Here is a 22,474-nt window from a genome sequence, read left to right as displayed (position 1 = left end):
CTCTCAGTCATTTTTCTGTGTGTCAGGCCGTTTGAACATCTCACCTATGATGTATTGTCAAAGGCTTTCATGGCCGGAGAACGATGGTTGTTGTGGGTTTTCCGGGCTGTATTGCCATGGTCTTGGCATTGTAGTTCCTGACGTTTCGCCAGCAGCTGTGGCTGGCATCTTCAGAGGTGTAGCACCAAAAGACAGAGATCTCTCAGTGTCACAGTGTGGAAAAGATGTTGGCAGGTCATTTGTATCTACTCAGGAGGGGTGGGGTTGAGCTGAGTCATCCTGTAAGAGTTTCCCCGTGTGTGGAATGCTAATGGCGGGAGGCTTCACTGTATCCTGAGGAGGTTCTTTTGCATATGGATTGGGGCTTGATGTGCTAATCTTCTCTGCAGGGCTATTGTTGAGTATAGAGTGCTTTGTTAGCCTGGTGTTTTTCAGAACTGGAAACCATGCTCGGTTCATTCTTAAGGTTTCTTCTTTCCTGTTGAAGTTTTGCTTATGCTTGTGAATTTCAATGGCTTCCCTGTGCAGTCTGACAAAGTAGTTGGAAGTGTTGTCCAGTATTTTGGTGTCCTGGAATAAGATACTGTGCCCTGTTTGAGTTAAGCTATGTTCAGCCACTGCTGATTTTTCAGGTTGTCCAAGTCTGCAGTGTCTTTCATGTTCTTTTATTCTTGTCTGGATGCTACGCTTTGTGGTCCCGATGTAAACTTGTCCACAGCTGCAGGGTATACGGTATACTCCTGCAGAGGTGAGGGGGTCTCTACTGTCTTTTGCTGATCGTAGCATCTGTTGTATTTTTCGGGTGGGTCTGAATACTGCTTGAAGGTTATGCTTTTTCATAAGCTTTCCCATCTGATCAGTAATTCCTTTGATATATGGCAAAAACACTTTTCCTGTAGGAGACTGTTTTTCCTTGGTTGTTTGATTCATCCTGGGTTTGATTGCTCTTCGGATTTCATTTCTGGAGTAGCCATTTGCCTGAAGTGCGTGGTTTAGATGATTAATTTCCTCATTGAGAAAGTGCCGCTCACATATCCGTCTTGCATGATCCACTAATGTTTTCATTATGCCTCTTTTCTGTCGGGGGTGGTGATTGGAGTTTTTGTGTAAGTACCGATCAGTGTGAGTTGGTTTCCTGTAGACCTTGTGACCTAACTGAAAGTTTGCTTTGCAGATGACCAAGGTCTCCAGAAATGGGAGTTTTCCCTTGATTTCTTTCTCCTTTGTGAATTGTATGTTCAGGTGGATGTTGTTGAGATGATTCAAAAACCCCATCAGTTCTTCCTCCCCATGGCTCCAAATGATAAATGTACTACTTTGTCAGACTGCACAGGGAAGCCATTGAAATTCACAAGCATAAGCAAAACTTCAACAGGAAAGAAGAAACCTTAAGAATGAACAGAGCATGGTTTCCAGTTCTGAAAACACTCTATACCCGACAATAGCCCTGCAGAGAAGATTAGCACATCAAGCCCCAATCCATATGCAAAAGAACCTCCTCAGGATACAGTGAAGCCTCCCGCCATTAGCATTCCACACATGGGGAAACTCTTACAGGATGACTCAGCTCAACCCCACCCCTCCTGAGTAGATACAAATGACCTGCCAACATCTTTTCCACACTTGTGACACTGAGAGATCTCTGTCTTTTGGTGCTACACCTCTGAAGATGCCAGCCACAGCTGCTGGCGAAACGTCAGGAACTACAATGCCAAGACCATGGCAATACAGCCCGGAAAACCCACAACAACCATCTCACCTATGTCTTAAAAAAACCTCAAAACCTCCCAGTTTGATCAAGCAGAACTTGTTCTGTCTGCCCAAGGAGAGTATAGAGCAGGGGTGGCCAAACTGTGGCTTGGGAGCCACATGTGGCTCCTCTAGACATATTGTGTGGCTCCTGGAGGTCTCTTGAGTATTGCCGTGGCCATACATTTTATTTTAGTCTAGTTTATTTCCCTCCCTCCCTTTCCTCCTTTCTTTCCATGTCTTTCCCTCCCTTTCCTTCTTTCTTTCCATGTCTTTCCTCCCTTTTCCTTTTTTCCTTCCTTCCTTTCTTTCCACATCTTTCATATTTTAAATAAAAATGTCAGAGTTGCCAGGTCTGACTCAGAAAATATCTGGGGACTTTAGGGGAGAAGCCTAGCAAGGATGTAACGTCACTGTTGTGATGTCACTTCCAAGTCAAAGGTCAGGTGATAGCTCTACCCCTTCCAATGATGTCATTTCCAGCATGCTGCACCAAAACCCCACCCCTTCCTGTGATGTCACTTTCAGGACACTCCCCTAAACCCACCTCCTCATCTGAATTCACTTCAATGCATCATGTCTTGCGGCTCTCAAACATCTGATATTCATTCTATGTGGCTCTTGCATTAAGTGAGTTTGGCCACCCCTGGTATAGGGCAACCCTTGTTTTGAGCAGTTCCAGTCAAAGGGCACCTTGAAAGCTATGATTGAACCATTCCCACTCTTCATGGGTGCTGAAGGCCTTTGCAGCCCTGGGCCGATTCCACACGACTTACCTGAACCCGGGACGTTGCGCTACGTTGCGGATCATGCGGGGGAAAACGCAAAATATCGTGTTTTCTCGCGCGAGTTTTGTGCAACGTCATGCAAAACTCGTGCGAGAAAATGCGGTATTTCACGTTTTCCCCGGCATGATCCGCAACGTAGCGCATCGTCCCGGGTTCAGGTAAGTCGTGTGGAATCGGCCCTGCTGACAATGCCGTGGCTGCTGCTTTAGGCATGTGTTTGTCTTACCTTTTTGTTGTATCTGTTGATTACACCAGTCTCTCAGAGCTAAACTAAAGGAGACAGATCACACAAGGACACTCAACTAAAGGGAGACACAATGTTAGCCAGGAAGTATAGTTGAATTTCACCTCTCTCTACAGCGCCAGCAAAGAGGGTTTGTTAATTTCCTCTTTGCCTCCCTGAAGGCTCTGTCAGTTATTGGCAAACCCTCTGAGAAGCGATCTCTGCCGGTTCTATAGAGAGAGGTAAAATTCAAACTACGCTTCCCAGCTAACATTGCATCTCCCTTCACTTGAGCATCCTCGTGTAATTCGTCTCGTGTAGTTTAGCTCTCAGACTATGAGGAGGGAAATTGGGGAAGAGGGGCATTCAGCAGCTCAGGAAAGGGTCTCCCTTGGTAGGTGGGGGGGCTCCTTTTGTTGAAAGAATGTCAGACTGCTGTGGCTAAATCTGCTTCCACATAAGCATACTTTTCTCCCTTGGCATCCAAATGGGGAGCACTCTGTTTTGAAGCATTCTCACATGATCTGTAATTTGTCCCTTTTCCAACTTTTCCCATGCTTCTCTGTGATTTCCCCCAAATCTGCTTTGCTACAGTCTTCCCAAAAAGATTGCAACCAAAGCAAATTTGCACACCATGTGGATGGGAGGGGGGTTGAATTTCAAACCTGACCACTTTGGTGCCATTTTACAGTCATTATTGCCTCCAATGTCATCGGAGGGCTTTTGGCTGGCCTTTCCCCCTCCCTAACATTGGTAGCTGCTATATTCCTATAGTTTGTATAATGCTATAACAATACAACAACAACCAACTTCTTTAAAAACGCAGAAATCTCTCGGGGGGGGGGGGGGTATGGTGGCCAGAAGGGGATGACTGAGGAAGATGCAACAGAAAGTTTTGTTGATGCTCTGTTGCTGCTGTTGACGACTCATCATTTGCAGTAGGACGAACTAGAGTCCATGAGCACCTATAAGACTAACAAAATTTGTGGTAGGGCATGAGGTTTTTTGAGTCACAGCTCACTTCTTCAGAGGTATCTAAACAGTATCTGAAGAAGTGAGCTGTGTGACTCATGAAAGCTCATCCCCTACCACAAATGTTGTTAGTCTTATCGGTGCTACTGGACTCTTGCTCTTTTCTACTGCTACAAACACAGCTACCCATCTTGATCTTTCATTTGCAGTGGCAATTAATATATAATGGAGAATCGTTACTGTGTAGAGGTTTTCTGGGTTACTATGATCTTGATTTGACGGGGCATTGCATGTTTGGATGATACAAGCTTTTAAGAAAAACGTAGTTTTGATTGTTTACCAAGTATTATCAGTCCCTGAATTATTGTTTTGATTACATATTTAAAATATTTAATTGCATAGGATGAAAATGTAACCATCTGTGGTCTAGATCAAGGCTGCACCAGTGCGCAGGGTGCAATCCACCAAGATGCTATCAGCAGGGCTTTTTTTCTGGGAAAAGAGGTGGTGGAACTCAGTGGGTTGCCCTCGGAGAAAATGGTCACATGGCTGGTGGCCCCGCTCCCTGATCTCCAGACAGAGGGGAGTTGAGATTGCCCTCCGTGCCGCTTGGCGGCGTGGAAGGCGATCTAAACTCCCCTCTGTCTGGAGATCGGGGCGGGGCCACCAGCCATGTGACCATTTTCAAGAGGTTCCGGAACTCCGTTCCACCGCGTTCCAGCTGAAAAAAAGCCCTGCCTATCAGTGTATGTGGTCCAGGTTCTACAGTGCAGGATCGCGACGGGCTTTAATGATCAATTAACAAAGTCACCAAAGGCCCCAAACAATGAACACCTGGGCCGATTCCAGACGGCCCTCCCCATCCCGAAACATTGCGCGTCGTCACGCGGAAAACGCGAAATACCGCGTTTTCTCGCAAAACTCGCACGAGAAAACGCGGTATTTTGCGTTTTCCGCGTGACGACGTGCGACGTTTCAGGACAGGGAGGGCCGTCTGGAATCGGCCCTGGAGGAATCTGATCTTGAGCATGATGAGAGTCAATTTTTAATTTCCTCTAATAAAGGATGGAAGGGCTCAAACTCTGGAGCCTCGTGCTTCTTGGTTTCATCGTGGGCAGGACCGGGGAGGATGTTCTTTGGCTTCCTTACCAAGGAACTCTTTGTCCTCTCCAGTCTACAAAGGTCCCATTGTCCTTAGCAGAGAGGCTAGAAAGCACATCTAGGATTTTCTTCGTGCCGGAATCCACAGTCAGTACTCCCTAGGAGGAAAAAGAGGGAGGGAGTCTGTGTGATTGTGTATGAATCAAGCAGTGATGAGCTGCATGCTGACTGGCTGTTGTAGAGCAACCTGGAAGAACAGAATCAAGGCATATCTATACCCCCAAAGGATGCTGAGATAGGAGACAGCTGGGTTGCATCGAATAAGGATAGGAAAAGAAGAGCAGTGGGTCACAGAGTTTCATTTGAGCCAATGTGGGTTCAGGGAAGACCTTTTCTGGAACAGCAGCCGGAGCTGGGTGAAGGACGCCCACGAGGAGAGGGCACTGTTGCTAGGTTCTTGGGATGAGATGCCTGGCCCCAAGTCAGTTCAGGACTGATCAGTAGCAAAGTGGAAGAGAGAGAATGTGGAGCAGTCCAGCAGCTTTCCAAGCAAGGCACACGTAGGGAATGCTGAACGCACAGTGGGCCAAGATGCGTAGCGTGTCTATGGTGTGCCCTGCAGCACAGAAATGTGGGAAACCTCACCCAAGCAGCTTTGATGGAGAGAGCAGGGTTGGAGAAATCTGCAGAAGAAGCCTTCTTTGAGAAAGTAATTCGTTCCCCCTTAAACTCCAGTTCTTTAAAAATACAAAACCTCATAAAGGTCAGCGTTTGTATTAGTTTGAGACAATGAACTGTCCTGGCTCTGTTAGGCTCAGTGGCAGAGCACACACTTGGGCAGGGATGAGGTCCGAAGCTTCATCCACGGAGTACCTGTTTGTGTTCAAGGAATGCAGGGAGCAGCACTTGGGGTAATCCGTGCTTTTGAGAGCTCCTGCAGGTGCTCGGTTTTGTGACCTGGTGGCAGGCTTTGCCAGAAGCTGACCACAATCCAGTACACAAATAAGCACTGTAACAAGACCACACAACTCAGCATACAGCAAGGCTTATTCCAGTCCCTTGAAAACAGTTCCACGGGACTGGAATGCACTTGGCAGACCTGCTTAAGAGCTTCTTCCCCATCCCGCCCCGTTTCAGTAGAACTCAGACCTGAGCTTCAACCTCAGGTCCAAACTACAAGTGATGCCTTACACAGGTTGGACACTTGTCAGCTTACCTCAAGTTTTGATGGGAAATGTAGGCGCCATGATTTTACAGCTTGGTTCTCCATTACAGCTGCAAGACCAGGATGCCTACATTTCCCATCAAAACTTGAGGGAAGCCGACTAGTGTCCAACCTGTGTCAGGCGTCACTCGTAGTTTGGCTCTCAGTGAACTTCTGCTTCTAGATTGTAGCCGGCGCTCTTGTTCAGTCATCTCTGCTGTCACAAGGGCTGCTTTGTCTTGTTCTTATGCTCAGGCTTCTATTGGTGCCTTACTGCTAGGGCATGTTGTTTCCCTTTACTCTTTTTGGTCCTAATGCTGCCATTGAAACCTCTGCCTTTAGGCACGATGCAGCTGCCGTTCCGGTTGGGTGGCATTTTACAGCCAGTTTGTTTTGATGTATCAATAGGTAGTGAAAGTGCAACACTGCGGAGAGCTGGGACCCGTTTATCTGGACTGCATCATGTCTAGGGTTGCTAGGTCCCCCCCCTCGCCCCCCCCAGGTGGGAGGTCAGAGGATCGGCACCTACCTCACGGCTTTCCCCATGTGCACACGCATACACAGAACACACATGTGGTCCCAGCCTGTGCGATACCATCACTTCCAGGAAGTGATGTCATCGCGCAGGTCATGTGCTGCCCTGGGAGTGCTCCTGCGCATCCCAGGGGGCTGAATCCAGCTCTGATTCTGGCTGAATCGGGCCTGAATCAGGCCACTGTGATGTGCAGCAGCTCACCGCCTGGGAGAACACCATGCTGCCTGGGAGCACACCCTGGGAGGCCATAGAGAGCCAGTTTGGTGTAGTGGTTAAGAGCACGGGACTCTAATCTGGAGAGCCGGGTTTGATTCCCCACTCCTCCACAAAGCCAGCTGGGTGACCTTGGGCGAGTCACAGTTCTCTTGAGCTCTCTTAGCCCCACCCACCTCACAGGGTGATTGTTGTGGGGTAATAATAACACTTTGTAAACCGCTCTGAGTGGGCATTAAGTTGTCCTGAAGGGCGGTATATAAATCGAATGTTATTATTATTATGTTATTATTATTCCCCCCCACGAGCCAGGTAAACAGGGGCAGGGTGGAGGGTGGGAGTGGGGGATACCCCACCCCAGTGGGGGACTGGCATCCCAAATCCTGTCCCATCACATCAAAAATGCTGCTGGTTTTTTTGTTTTTTTTTGGAGTCTGACCAGAAAGTGATGAGATGGGCTGTCAGCTAGCACAGGCAGAGAGTCAGGGCAACCTGTCATTAAGCAACCCAGAGTGAGTTATCACAGGCTGGCTCTACACTGATCTCTGTTCCAACAGTGCCTGACAGCAAATCCTTTGAGGATTTTGAGGCCATGAAGCACAGACTGCATTTTTCCAGTCTGTCCTTCATTAAAGGTGATCTCCTGCCAGCTTTCATGCAATTCGGGCACATTAATCTTCCAAGGGATGTCATGGGAGCATGCATCAGAAAAATAAGCAATGTGTTGACTGTTTCAGCCTTTTGAAAAAGCTCCAGCACTCCTGTGCTTGTGTGGACCAACAAAATGTCTCTTGAAAAACCTGTGCCTTTCGGCCATTGACAACATAGGAATTTAAGTTACCCAAAGTTGTTTAGAATTGATTTTTGAGTAAGTGCAATAGCTCCTTTCTGTGATTTCAGAGTAGCTTAGCCAATGAAAGAATATTGATACTTGTGGTGATGTATCACATTCAATTGCCTTTACCTTCAAAGGGTGAAGGACTTCAAAGACAGTTCCTTAGAACTGGGCAGTCTGAAATCAACAGCAGAAGCATTTTCTCCCTCCTCTCTGGCTAGTGCTTAAAAAAATCCTAACTTGAAATGAAAACTGTCAACTTCTACTTTTCGTAGTTGTAGAGATTCATAGTGGAAGTGTGCTGGAAAATAAATTGAGGTGTCCCCAATCAACTTCACACCTGATTCCCAGTGTTCCGTCTGCTTACCTTTTCTGCTCCCAAGTGGGTTTTCACGCCCCCTGGATGGAGGGAAACACACAGGACCCCCGTGGTGCCATACCCAAGGGACTGGCACCTGGTGAGCATATTTAAAGCAGCCTGTAGGGAAAAGCACACAGTTAGGACCCAACGTTTCATGCCAAAGGTCTCTTGCAATGTGGGATGAAGGTCTCTCCATCTGGTGAGAAGTTTGGCTAGCTGTGACCAGGGCCGGATCTAGGGTTGCCGGCGCCCAGGGCAACCCTAGTCCGACCCCGCGTGCGCTCCTGGTGCCGCATGATGATGTCACTCCTGTGACGTCATCATGCAGGGCGGAGCGTGCCGCCCACACGGTACGCTGGTGTAGGCAGCATGCGGGGCTGGGAAGCCGCCTCCCCGCAGGATAGGGCAGCCGGCCGCCCCCTGTCCTGCGGGGCACATGGAAGGCAGCGTGGGGGGCTGGGAGGCTGCCTGTGCTGCCGCCCGCACGCTCCCGGCAGCTGGGAGCTGCTTCTGGTGCACCCTCCCTGGTGGCACGAGGGCAGACTACCCCTCCTGCCCCCCCTTGATCCGGCCCTTGCTGTGACCGAGGCAGGTTTGTTTGGTGGTACTGTGTGCTGTCAGGGCCCAACCCTGGTCTGCCGGTATAGTGGCTGTTTTTCTAGTCCTGATTTCCATTCAGACTTACTGGATTAAATCGCAAGGCAGATGAGCACACACATGGCTTCTCCTGCCTTGTGCTCATCACCGTACTGTTATATGAACTACAGTACACCATCTGCTTGTCCCATGACATCAGCCCTACACATTTCAGCAGTACATGACTCCCACTTGCCAGCATCGCCCTAAGTAGACCAATGGGCAAGTGACCTCATGTGACGCAACACGTCTCCCATAAATCCAACAGGATGGTCTTAATCTGGCTGCACGGACAGGGTAACATTTCTGCCAGAGTACAATTCATATATTTATATCTCGCCCACGTTTCTTGCTGAGACTCAAGGTGGATTATGATACACATACACAAAGCAACTGGGCAGCACAAGGTGTCAGCCAAAAATCTGAAGTACAATGTGCAACTCATCCATCAAGTCTCTCCAGTTCTTGCTTTACAGGTAAGGCAAGTTGGTAACTGAAACGGACAGGTGTTAATGTGCCAAATGCACAATGGCTGAATGAGAATTGTCCACTGGGGTTCCCAGGGTCCTAGTGCTGTGACCAGCCCTGCTCTACTTCCTGGTTCCTTCAGGGTTGGCTGGGCCAGGTAGGTAAGTCAGACAGCTGTTTGAGCCACCAAGGAGTGCCCACCGATAGGTGAGTCCAGCCTCTTGTGACCATTCCGGAGTGATGGTGCAAAGCCCTTAATGCTAACCTGTAACGCTTGTGCTTTTAGTACAAAGCTTACTCTCATTTTTGCTTTAGTGGAATCACATGGCTACTCTATATCCTAGATCCTTCTGTGTTATTGCAGAGAACTCAAGGGTGCACTCAGCCTCAAAACACCCTCCTTCTAACTTCATCCTATCAAGGGCAGATAAGACTCTTGCACTGGCCCCGGGTTTTGCGCTGGAAGACAGTCCCAGCCCCTATACCTTGCTGCAGCGATAGCTGACGTCTTGATGCCGCTGCCACTCATCAAGAGCAGTGATGGAGCCGTAGCTACTAGACATGTTAACGATGGCTGCCTTGCCACAGCTCATCCCAGGGCAGTTGCTCTTCATGGCTGCTCTTTTCAGCAAAGGCAGGAATGCCTGGTGAGAGAGAGGCAAAGCAGCACCCATCAGATGAAATATGTGCTTTGATTCAACCAGCCTCAGCAAAGCTCACAAATTCCCCATCCCTCTGATGTTCTGGCCTAGCTCCAGACGGTCGTCGCCTCCCTCCCATGCAAATACATGCCATGGTTTTCTCCAACCCCCACCCCTTCCTTAGAGAGGTCTTTAGTGGCTCTCGAACTGCTCAAGCATTTCCCAAGACGGTCAGCTGGCCTGCCTGCCATGCCTGTACCTGGCAAACTTGCATGGGGCCAATGGTGTTGGTGGCATACACAGCGGCCATGCTCTGAGCGGTCTCGGAGTCCAGAGTGGTTTCTTGAGCAATGCCAGCGTTGTTTATGAGCAAGTTGAGTCCGCACCCTGCGAGGTGCTCTTCTACTTCTTTGGCAGCGGCCGTGATACTGTGAGGATCTGTGACATCTAGGCAGAGTGAAACAGGATTTAAGAGGGGCCTGTCCAGAGACAGGACCAAAAATAAGCACTATTTGGTATTGTCATGATCTGAGCTTAAAGTGGCATGCCTTGAGGGAGCCAGACGAAGAAGTCACATTTCATAACGGCTATAGCTCTCTCCAGGGCTTTTTTTCTGGGAAAAGCGGTGGTGGAACTCAGTGGGTTGTCCTCGGAGAAAACGGTCACATGGCTGGTGGCCCCACCCCCTGATCTCCAGATAGAAGGGAGTTTAGATTGCCCTAAGCGCCGCCAAGCAGCAAGTAGGGCAATCTTAACTCCCCTCTGTCTGGAGATCAGGGGGCGGGGCCACTGGCCATGTGACCGTTTTTAAGAGATGCCGGAACTCCGTTCCACCACGTTCCCGCTGAAAAAAAGCCCTGGCTCTCTCCTTCAGTGGGCCTTTAGTGTCAATCAATAACTAGTAGGGCTTGAAAAGGGTTCTCCCTCACCCTCAAGGAAGGGGGCAGGGGCATATGTGTGTGGGATGAGAGAGAAAATAAAAATGCAGCTTGAGATTACAGAAGAAACTGAAGCAGTCCAGTCAGCAACTGAGGGCCAGGCTACAAGTGACAAATGACACAAGTTGGACACTTGTCAGCTTCCCTCAAGTTTTGATGGGAAATGTAGGCGTCCTGGTCTTGCAGCTTGGCTCTCCAACTGCTGTCCAATGAACTTTTCAACTGTCACTTGACCAACATTCCACCAAACTGCCTACATTTCCCGCCAAAACTTGAGGGAAGCTGAAAAGTGTCCAACCTGTGTCACCCGTCACTTGTAGCCTGGCCGCCAGTTGCCTAAAGCATTTGGGGGGGCAAGATGCCTCTTGATATCTGATGTGGGAAAATGGATCTGTTACCTTGTAGGGGTGCCTCCATCTACATCTTACCAGTATATTCCAGCAAAATGTAACAAGTCTCCCATTCTCCAAAAGAAAACAACTCGGGTACAGTCTCTCCCTGGAACTTTTCATGTCTCAGGGAAGTAGGAAGCACATAACAGTGTCTTAAAGTCTTGACTCTGCAATTGTGGAATGTCATTGGTATTGGAGTTAGGCTGGAGAGACTTTGGCCTCTTCACAATGTGTCTCAGCCTAATCTACCTCTCTGGGTCATTGTGAAGATAAAAAACGGTTTGGGGGGGGGAGCTGCATACAACTGGAATGTCTTGGAGGAAGGGCAAACTCCTACTATATAAAAGGCTAACCGTGTTCCAGACAACTCACTTCCTACCCTGGTGCTTCTCCAGAGGGCACTGCCATGGAGGGAAGCCTGGAAGAGGCAGCCTGTCCCTCTGAGTACACGCCGTGGTGGAAAGCCCAGGTCGGGATCAGGTGTGGAGCAGGTGGCAATGCCTGCCCCCTGCCTTCACCCAGCTGGGATCCAGCATGGCGATGCATACCCCGCCCACACCTTCATCCAACTGGGATCAGGCATGGAGCAGGGGGCAATGCCCGCCCACCCCTGACTTCACCCAGCTGGGATCAGGAATGGAACAGGTGGCAATACCCACCCCCTTCACCCGGCCATAATCAGGTGCAGAACAGGAAGCAATGCACGCCCCCTTTCATCTGGTTGGGTGCAGAGCAGGTGGAAATACCTGCCCCTCTTCACCCAGCCGGCATCAGGAGTGGAGCAGGTGGCAATGCCTACCCCCTGCCTTCACCCAGCTGGGATCAGGCACGGAGCAGGAGGCAATGTCCAACCTCTCTTCACCAGTCGAAATCTGGAGCAGAGCAGGTGGCAATGCCTGCCCCCCACATTCACCCCACTGGGATCTGGCATGGAGCAGGTGGTGATGTGCGCCCCCCCCTTCACCCAGCTGAGATCAGGTGTGGAGCAGGGGCCAATGCCCACCCACCTCCAACTTCACCCAGCTGGGATCAGGAGCGGAGCAGATGGCAATGCCTACCCACCACCTTCACCCCGCTGGGATCAGGAACGGAACAAGTAGCAATGCCCACCCTCCACTATCACCCGGCCGGGATCAGGCATGGAGCAGGAAGCAATGCCCACCCCCTTCACCCAGCCAGAATCAGGTGCAGAACAGGAGGCAGTACACACCCTCTTTCACCCAGCTGGGATCAGTAGCAGAGCAGGTGGCAATGCCTGCCCCCTGCCTTCTCCCAGCTGGGATCAAGCACAGAGCAGGAGGCAATGTTCAACCCCTCTTCACCAGTTGAAATCAGAAGCAGAGCAGGTGGAAATATCCTCCTCACTTCACCTGGCCGGAATCAGGAGCAGAGCAGGTGGCAATGTCTGCCCCCCCATCAACTTCACCCAGCCAGGATTAGTCATGGTGTAAAAGTAATACCAGCCTGCCCGCGGTCTCCTTTCTAGAACCCGTTGTATTTTTTCCCACAAAGGGCTTTGTTTCTAGCAAAATATAATAGATGGTTTGCCATTGTGAATGCTGGTGAGTAGAATTGCTCATGATGAATACTTACCTAGTTGCAGCACAACCAGGCGTGCGTTCTTTGAACATCTAGCAGCCATTTCCTTTAATACCTAACGATATAAACACTCAGTTGGAAAAGGTACAGGTAGTATTTTGCTCTCTAATAAAACATGGCTGTTAAAAAACAAGCAACTGGAACCACCGAGATTCTAGAGCGGAAAGCATGGCCTTCCTCGGTCTGTTAAGTAAACAGGGAAGACTGAAAAGTAAAGATGAGAGTAACTTGGTACAGTGAAGTGACACGCAAGTGTCAAGGCTGTAGAATGACCTTGTAGTTTTCATCTGAAAGATGCAAAGTGAAGGACTTATAAGATATCTGCCTGCTTTTGAAACTGACTTTGTAGCTTACCTTGAGTGTTTACAGGAGACTTTTACAGAACCAATATTGTAATAGAGATATCAATGTGTGCATCCTTTCCTATTTAGAATCATGTATTTCACTTTACACTTTATATAAAATACTTAAGGTTATACAAGGACCACAATTGTGAGTTTGCTCTCGTGTTTACTTTTCAGTCTTCCCTGTTTGCTTAATAGTTGCAGTGGGCTCCTTGGTGCTTTTTTTGACATTTTCAGTTCTGCAATACTCTTTCTTTTTGGCTCCTCACAGTCTGTTTGCAGGTGGACTGCGACCTGGAGCACTAAGAAGCAAGTAGAACATTGTCTGTGTTGCATTCCATCTGATGCCTGAATTGCACATCTAGAAATGTTACTTCGATGGCTTCACTTCGCTTTGGGGGTGAATGTTACAGCAATCAATACAGCCACATCAGCAAGAGACTAGCAAGATACCTCAGAGGCACTGCACAGCTGAAACTCAAGCTACCAGCAAGTGATAATCCCAGACTAGTGGGATACATGGATGCAGATTCGTAAAAAGACACTACAGATAGAAAGTGCACCAGTGAACAGGTGTTCTTCTATAGCGGAGGAGCGGTTAGTCGGACAAGCAGAAAAGCAAGAACTTGTCACAGCAGCATCTACCGAAGCTGACTATATATCAGCAATGGAAGCATATCAAGAGCTCAAGTGGATGATACAACTAACGGAAGGCTTTGGGACAGATGAACCAAGACCCATGCAAGTCTTTGAAGACAATCAAGGATACATAAAACTTGCAAAGACGGAAAGGATCGAGTCAAGATCTAAGCACATAGATGTAAAGCATCACATAGTAAGAAACATGCAAGAAGAAGGGCTTGTTGAGTTACAGTACTGTCCTACAGAAGAAATGATTGCAGATGTTCTCACCAAACCACTTGCTGAAGAAACATTTGAAAGTCTATGGAAGAAGATGAATCTTGAAGACTTTGTACACTGGACCTTGAGAAGGGGTGTTGGAAGTAGAAACAACGAGGGTACAAAGATAAAGAGAAGACTCGCCAGGGGGCAGCAAGGATTCATCAGGAATGTAAGGACAGCATTTCTCTTTCTTTGAGTGTCCCTTCCTTGTCTTGTCTCCTGATTGGTGCTCTCAGGGTAATATCCTGCTTCTTCTCAGAATTCTCTTTTAGTTAGCAAGATAGCCAGACGCTGTATCTATCTCTCCTCTTCACTATCTAAGCATGTAAGTTCCTAAATAAACTTTTTTTTTTTACTCTTAAGCAGTAATGCATGGCTATTGCTGTGTAAGGCACTTTGACAACAGGGGAATCACTGCTGTACTAAGTAAGACAGACGGTAGAGAACATAGCCTTGGGCATAATCTTCTTTTCTGTTTATCACATATTTTGAGTGCTGGGCACAGGTGAATTTTCTTCTCTAACAGTTTCAGCATATAAAAGTGCCTGTGTGAGCATGTCAACACCTTTTGCTTCAGTTTGAACTCAATAGGGTTCCTTTCGGAGGTTACTCTTAAAGACATGGAAAGGCTGGTGGCCTGATCAAACCAACCTATATTAGTTATTCTTAGGGCTATGTTGTGTTTTGTTTTTCAGATAACTAGGATGGAATTATCATATTCTTGCCTCCGCAGAGGAAATTAATACTCAGTTACTGTCATAGGTTCCAATCATGTTTCTAGGGTTGGCAGACTCCTGGACTGTGAAATTCCTGGAGATTTGGGGGTGGATCCTGGAGGGAGCAGGGCTTGGGGAGGTACCTCAATGGGGCATTCTGCCATAGAATTCACCCTACAGAGCAGCCATTTTCTCCAGAGGAATTGATCTTTGTCCTAGGTTTACCAGGTCCCCTTACGGCAGAAGGAGGGGGACGTGGCACTTACCTTTACTATCTTCTCGCATACGCGCTTTGCACATACACAGTCCAACAGGGTGCAATTACATCACTTCCAGAAGTGACGTCATTGAGCCCAGCAGCCGGCATCCTCCCACCCTTCATGGTAGGGTTGCCAGCCTCCAGGTAGTGGCTGGAGATCTCCTGGAATTACAACTGGTCTCCAGGCCACAGAGATCAGTTCACCTGGAGAAAATGGCTACTTTGGGGGGTGGACTCTGTGGAATTATGCCATGCCAAGGTCCTTTCCCTCCCTATTCCCCTCTTTCTCCAGGTTTCACCCCCCAGATCTCCAGGAATTTCCCAACTTAGAGCTGGCAACCCTACTTCATGGGGCCAATTTGGGTCCCTGTGAGGAGAAGGAGCATGCCTGTCATTGAGCACAATGCTGTCACTTAAGGAAGTGATGCCATCACAGCTGGAGGCTTTTTGCTTCCTGAGTCTGTTCCCTGGGCCTTCCCCCCCCCTGCCAGTCAGGTGAGTGATGGTGGGGGGCAGAGGCTGGGAACAGGGGATCCCCCTCCCCCACCAGAGGGCCTGGCAGCCCTACTCTGTCATGAGGAGGTCAGTTGTAATTCCAGGTCGCCAGGCCCACCTGTAGGTTGGCAACCGTAGTTGGCAACCCAATAATATTTGCATGATATTCCCACTCTGCCACAGAAACTTGTTGGGCCAGTCACACCCTCTCAGCCTAACCTACCTCACAAGGTTTTTGTGAGGACAAAACAGAGGAATGGACAATGATGTAAGCTTCTTTGGGTCCCCTCTGGGGTTTAAATGAAGTAAAATAAACTAAATTTACTACATTTCAGGAGGGATATAGGGTAGATTGGTCCTTGTAAGAAACCAGGACTGTTACTAGTGGACCACCGCCCTGGAGCGAGGCCTCTAGAGGCCAGAAGCAAGCTCAACCCCAACTGCGATGCGATGGGGTAACAGGTAAATCAGAGGTGGCAGCACAACGGGGCTGGGCTGTTTCAGCTTCTCAATATGCCCCTGGGAGAGAGGAAACTTTCTGTGCCTCCTCAAAGGGGATCTCCACAAAGAGGGGACCACTTCTCGATCCTGGGAGAACCTGTTTCAGCCCCTTTCCTCCTCACCTGTCCTTCAGGGCCCTCAGGATGCCTGCAGGTTGCAAAGAGGAACTGAGGTGGATGCAGCAGCTCCAGAAACTGCTGCACCAAACCCAGGCCAATCCCTCGGTCGCTTCCGGTCAACAGGACACTTTGAATCTTGAAATCTTCCATGGTCTCTGTACTGCAAGTGCTTGCTCCTGTGTCTTTGTGAGGACAGAGGTATCTGGGACACTGGAGACTCGGCCTGGTTTTAATGAACCTCAGTCGGTGATGCAAGCATGCATAATGAAAGGATGGACTAGTTGTGTGTGTCTAAGCTGAAGTGCAAAACCCATTTTTTTTAATGATTCTTCATGCCAAATTCCTCAGATAGATGTTTGTTAATAAGGATGCCTCTAATATGCCGCGTTGTTGGCTTGAGGTATTTGTAAAGTGTCTGATCAGCACCATTTTTAATAGACGCCCTCACACTGATTAGAAAAGGGACACATTTCTCTCCCCTGTCGCAAGATCTGTGTCTTGTGTGTCTAATTCTTTGCATGCCAAACTCTTTGAGGAACTACCAGAAGTGTGCGTTTGAACGAATGGTCCCGCCACGTTGTGAAGAGCCAGGGGCTGCTGTTGCCCCCCCCTTTCCCTCTTGTTTCTCTAGCAAGATGACAATAAATGAAATAAGCATCACACATCCCTGTAACTGGCAACCCATCATGAAATGGCAAAGAAATTCTGTGGTGAATTTATGCCAGGCATTCGCTTTAACGTCAGCTACCAGGGAAATGTGGTGAAATATGCCTCATAATGTATGGTTTGGGTTTGAGGCGCCTCGTGAACAGTCTGTCGAGAGTGGCCTGTGGTGTTTAATTCGTTAGCCCTGAACAATTAAGAGCTGCTCAGCCATTAAAGGTGATTGCTCAGAGACATTTTATTTGTTCATTCAGTGACAAGGAATGAATGACAACAGTGGCCTGGATTCTAAATAAATTAGGACGCTGCTTCGTATTCTTCTCATTTTCTGAGAGGCTGACCCCACTTGGTTAGGTGTCATCCAGTCTGTAGGAGCTTATTATGAAGTGGTTTTGCTCTTTTTTTACACAATGCATGGTTTCATTCCCCCCCCCCCCAGTAAATTGTTGTGTTGGTGTTTAATTATTCTTGTAGAAAGTTCCCTCAATTGATCTAGTCTGTGTAAGTCCTTTGTAAGGATTTGTTTTTCACATTTAATTTGCACAATACTTGGTTCAGTTTTGTTTTTTAAACACAACCACAAACATCAGCTAATCTATTTTACAGTGGGAACAATTTCTAATCCAAGATCATGCTAAATTCCTGCTGTTAGCGCTAGGTTTTGTTGTTTCTCTCCCACACGGTCAGCCAGTTGAGGAACTCCATGTTTTTCTTCTTCTCTCTGCCTTACAAGTGATTTGCTTATCCTGTTTAGAGGCAACTGCTGACAGACTTTTCTATTCTCAAAGGGAGGCTGGCTTGATGAAGAGTTCTGTGGAACTTGAAAGCTTGTACACTTGGTGTGTGGGGTGTGTGTGATATTTTAGATGGTCAGGGTTGGGAAATTCCTGGAGATTTGAGGGTATAGCCTGGGGAAGACAGCGTTTGGAGAGGGGATGGACCTCAGTGAGATATAATGCCATAGAGTCTACCCTCAAAAGCAGCCATTTTCTCCAGGGGAACTGATCTCTGTTGTCTAGAAATCAGCTGTAATTCTTGGAGATGTCCTCCCTACCTGGAGATTGCTAAGCCTATGGCTGGTCCTAATAAATGAGGTATTGCATGACTTTTGTTTCTGGAATTTTTGTGTTGACCAATACGGCTACACAATCTTTTGTGTTTCTTGCTATTCTCTTATCTGGCTGCGTAATCTCTCCTCTCCCACCCCTGCAGTGGCATCTGACCACATTCTCAGCCTCTAGCAGGGCTTGAATTAAATGGTGATTTCTATCTCCGTATAATTGGCGCATGGGCAGCTAGTTAAGGCAGCTGCCAAAGACCATCTCTGGTTCCTGTTTGGTCCTTGTTTGTGACCAATCCACACTTTTAGGTAGGGATGCTCAATTAGCTGTTTGATCATCTCACATCCTGTGAGCCGGTTGCGAACAGAGAGCCAGTTTTTCAGTGGACTGTTGTGTTCATTCACCTGTTTCTGGCTATTCAGCAGGCTGGTTCACTTTATCCCTTCCTAACAGTAGAGTACAACACAGACTGCCCAACTGAGTTCTACTGGCACTCCCTTCCCATACCACTGCTCTACTTGGCAGGCTGTTGATTAAGTAGACAGTAAAATCAATCATAAATAAACACGGAGTTATTTTTTTAAAAAAAAGAAATTCTGGTCTTCGGTTTTCATCTAGGTATTCCTTAGCAACAATAACGGCTGCTGATCCACTTGCATCATTTTTGCACATGTGCAGGTTAGCAAAACTCAGTGCAAACCTCTTTATCAGTGATTTGAGTTGTTCAGTGCTGCTGAACTAAACAAACTTGCTGAATGTCTCATATCTGATTGTCACAGTTAAACTCAGTAACAATCAATAAGTTTGACTGTCAAACATGTTTGCTGCAAAATCTGCAGCATCCAAGCTTTCAGATAGCAGCATCCTATGATGCCCGCCTCCCTGCCAAATTCCTCTTGCCCCTTTCAGACTATCCATTTTTCCTTTTCATGGGCCTTCTGGTACTTGTTCCTAGTACTAAGGCACTCACCTGTGTTTTTTCTCTCTCATTCCTATTTGCTGTCTCTCCCGTCCCTGCTTTCCATCAATTCACAATTCACGCCCCCTGTGATCTTTTCTCTCTCTTGATACCTCCACTTACTTGACTTCCCCCAAAGCCCACTTTTCCTCTGTGGCATTGCCACCATTGCTGCCCTTTCCGTTAGAGGTCTCTGCCTCTCCCGCACACCTCATTCTGAAGTCCACACTAGTCATCTTTCCAAATTTTACCCCATTTTGTCCCTTCCCTCACCCCATCTCACCACTGCTCTACCTTCAGAGTCCATTCTGAAGGACTCTGGTCCCCCCTCTGTGACTGTGTGTTGCCCTTGTACATTGATCTCTCCCTTTAGTCTGCAATGTCTGGCTCACTTGCTTCCTCCCTAATGCCCTTGGTGATTTCAACATCCATATTGATCATTCTCTTGGAGCAGCTGTCTCCTTTCCCTAATTACATCCTTCATGCTCCACCTTTACACTGACCCCTACACACTCTGCCTTGGGCATTCTCTGGATCTTGTGTTCACCAAGAACTCCTCCGCATTTGCTGTGGAATGTCATCTGCTCGATGAACACTTTATTGCCTTCAGCACTGCACACGCTGTCCACCTTTCTCTGTGCTCTGCCTCTTTCTCCGTCCACATCTGTGGCTCCAATGGCTTCTTCGAAGTGGCGTCATCTTTGCTTACTCCTTTAGTTCTGTAATCTCTGCATCTAACACCCCTGTCCTTAACTTTTGACTTACTGGCCTCACTATCACACAAAACCACCCGTCCATCTCAGTCCCCAGTCTTGCCACACACCTTTCATTTGATATCTCAGTTCACGCTCTGGAGGACAACAAACAAGCAGGCTGATTTTGTTGGTCATAAATCGATCCTCAATTTGTCATCTACCAAATACCTAGCTAAGTACACTATGACAGTCTCTCCCTGATCCACACTCATTCCAGAAAATATTTCTTCTCTACCTTTGATACCCTACTAAGATTTTTCCTGAAACTTCCCCCCTCCTTACTCACCGCTTGAGGCTTTGCCTTACTCTTCAAAGATCAAAATGAAAATGTCCACTCTGATCCCTCTTCCATTCTATCCTAGCTTCCTTTCTGAGCCTCTTTCTATACTTTTTTTCGTCCTCTCCTCTTCCTCTCAACTCACTTGATAAGTGGCTACCCAGTTGCCTGCCTCCAATCCCTCCACAATGACTCCTGACTCTATCCCATGGTAGTCGTTTCCTCTACTGTTCTCCTTCCTGTCTATCACAAATCAAAAAGTGATCCCTTTCAAAGGTCTTTCAGTTTGTTCTTATCCTACTGGACCTGTTGTCTTTGATACAGTTGATCTCAGTCTTCTGCTTGACCCCCTTAGCATGGGATTCTGTCCTTCCCTCCCCAACTGTCCAATCTTTGATTTATTTTCCATGAGAAGAAGCTCTTCTGATTTCCTTCTCTCCACTGAGATCCTCCACAGTTCTGTTCTTGGCCCTCTTTCTCTATAGGGTGTTCCTGTTAATTTATCAATAGGTGGAGTCCTATAATCAGTTTTGCACCAGCACCACAATGTCACCTCTGGTATGAACCTGGAAGTGATGTCATCACATTGGGGTGATACTCTGAGATACACCTTAAACTAAGGTTTTTGCTGTAGAGTTTCAGGTGAATCCTAGAGTGTCAACCTGATGTAGAAATGTCGCGTCTGGGTTCACACCCAAAGTGACTATATATTCACTGAAGGCACTATATAAACACCCCAAAATACATTATTTTTATTAACTATATAATAGCTTTATTGGGCTGTATAGCATTTTGGTGTTTAACGTGAGTCATAAAGAAGCTACAACCAAAGCCGCAGGCTTCTGCTTACTTACTGGGCAATCAACTCCATTGAGCTCCATATGGCTTACTTCCAAGTTATTATGCAGTCAACTAGGCTGCAAGTGTTATAACAGTTGTCATACTTAATTATAGCTCTAAAACAAGAAGAGAGAGAGAGCACAAAGAGGTTGGCTAATTGAAAATTCACTTAGTAGGCTTATAGACCTGCCTTTTCCTGGCATATTAAAACACTGTTTTCCCTTATATCCTCACGATAAAAAGGACTAGAAACTTACTAGTATGATCAGTCTCCAGGTGGAGCCTAGAGATCTCCCAGAATTACAACTGATCTCCAGGCTACAATGGTCAGTGCCACTGAAGAAAATGGATGCTTTGGAAGGTGGACTCTATGGCCAGGGCCGGCGCCACCATTGAGGCAGTATGGTGGGCGCCATGGGCGCCGCGGGGCCAGAAGGGGTGCCAGAGGGGGTGCCAGAGGGGGTGCTGGGGTGGAGGCGCGTGCCATGGAGCTGGCATGCCTGGCCCGCAGCTGCTGCTGCAGCCAGCCAACCCTGTGCCGCCATTGCTGCTGCCGCCACTGCCACCACACCCCCCCGGCTTGGCGCAGCAGCCACAGGCCAAGCACGGCAGGCAGCTGGGACAGCGTGTGGAGCGTGGGCAGCCTCCCTGCGCCGCCCCAGCTACCTGCTGGCCAATGGGCCCGGCTTTAGCTGCATGATGACGTCATCATGTGATGACGTCATCACGCAGTCCGGAGGCACGCAAGCTGCATGCACACTCACAGGAGGGTGGCCGCAGGTGCCAGAAATTCTGGTGCTGGCAGTGTCGATGGCTTTACACTCTACTGAAGTCCCTCCTTTTCCCAAACCCTGCCATACCCAGGGTCTGCCCACGAATCTCCAGGAATTGCCCAACCTGGGCAATCTGGCCCAGTGCACATATGAAACCATTGCATTAATTAGTCCCTAAAATGGTGGAACTGCAATCCAGTGCAGAGTTGAGCACCCTGAATTATGTGTCTGATTGTGGCCTAGGAATATGAAATGAATGTGTGAACAATAACCCAGAGGGAGGCAAAGTTTTTGGCCCAAGTGCTACAATTAATGTGTCTATCTGTGAAGATGTCCATGTGCTGGCCAACAAAAGTGGGAATGGAAGATGGGAAGTGTTATGTATTGGCCCCAGCTTGAATAAAAGTTAGGCTTCCCTGACACTCATTCTCATTGGAGGTTTCAGTTGGCAACAAGCAGCCAATGGCTCGCTCTAAATAAAGGCCAATCATATTCTTGTAGGTATGTTATATTGTATATAGTTCATGCAAATGATGGTATCCTGGAATGTTCGTCATTATTGGTTGACGGTTAAGCCAGGGGTGGGGTTTGTATGTATTTATTGAGGGGTTCTGTTCTGCTGAGTGTCTGTTCTGGTTGGCAATAAAGCACGTTGTCGAGCTGAAACCACTCTGGGCTGAATCATTCTGAGCTCCAGGCTTAGTATACAATAGGAAGGGTTTTTGTTTTATTTAATTTCATTTACATTATTTGTAGTCCACCTATTTCATTGAGACTCAAGGCCGTTTATATAGTATAAGTCAATATGGTCAATGGCATAGAAGAAACTCTCCAATACGGCAGGCATTGTAGAAATTTGAAAACAGCAGAAATCTGATGCTGAGCTGAAAAACAATGCTGAAACAAACATAAGCAAATGATATAACATATTAAACAATGCAGAATTGTCTAATAGGAGCACAGTTACGGCAACAGACAGTGGCGATGGTAGCGAGTGCCGTCAAGTGATAGCCGACTTATGCTGACGCCCTGCTAGGGTTTTCAAGGCAAGAGAAGAGAAGAGGTTTGCCATTGCCTGCCACTGCATAGTGACCCTTCTTTGGCGGTCCCCTATCCAATTACTAACCAAGGCCAACCCTGCTTAACTTCTGAGAT

The 22,474-nt window shown here is 47.8% G+C and overlaps 1 protein-coding gene across 1 annotated transcript; it reads right to left on the bottom strand.

Moving 5' to 3' along the window:
- Positions 1–4,759: 4,759 nt before the first annotated feature.
- LOC129344149 (C-factor-like) lies at positions 4,760–16,173 on the bottom strand. Its single transcript, XM_055000664.1, has 6 exons — positions 15,996–16,173; positions 12,650–12,710; positions 9,986–10,173; positions 9,571–9,729; positions 7,988–8,098; positions 4,760–4,991 (listed from the first exon to the last, which is right to left on the bottom strand). The coding sequence occupies exons 1-6, from the start codon at positions 16,140–16,142 to the stop codon at positions 4,878–4,880; spliced, it is 780 nt and encodes a 259-aa protein (XP_054856639.1). The 5' UTR covers positions 16,143–16,173; the 3' UTR covers positions 4,760–4,877.
- Between the last annotated feature and the right edge of the window lie 6,301 nt (positions 16,174–22,474).

This window comes from Eublepharis macularius, chromosome 16 (assembly GCF_028583425.1).
Source record: "Eublepharis macularius isolate TG4126 chromosome 16, MPM_Emac_v1.0, whole genome shotgun sequence".
In the NCBI taxonomy this organism is placed as follows: domain Eukaryota; kingdom Metazoa; phylum Chordata; class Lepidosauria; order Squamata; family Eublepharidae; genus Eublepharis; species Eublepharis macularius.
The sequence above is the reverse complement of the archived record's forward strand: the minus strand, read 5'-3'. Positions and strand labels throughout refer to the sequence as shown.

What these genes read in the sequence shown, in the direction of transcription:
- LOC129344149 (XM_055000664.1), bottom strand. Translation starts at nt 16,142, where the DNA reads ATGGAAGATTTCAAGATTCAAAGTGTCCTGTTGACCGGAAGCGACCGA. An exon ending in CCTGGTTGTGCTGCAACTAG is followed by an intron (nt 10,174 to 12,649) that starts GTAAGTATTCAT and finishes CACTCTGCCTAG; the next exon opens with ATGTCACAGATCCTCACAGT. An exon ending in CCCACTTGGGAGCAGAAAAG is followed by an intron (nt 4,992 to 7,987) that starts GTAAGCAGACGG and finishes TTTTCCTCCTAG; the next exon opens with GGAGTACTGACTGTGGATTC.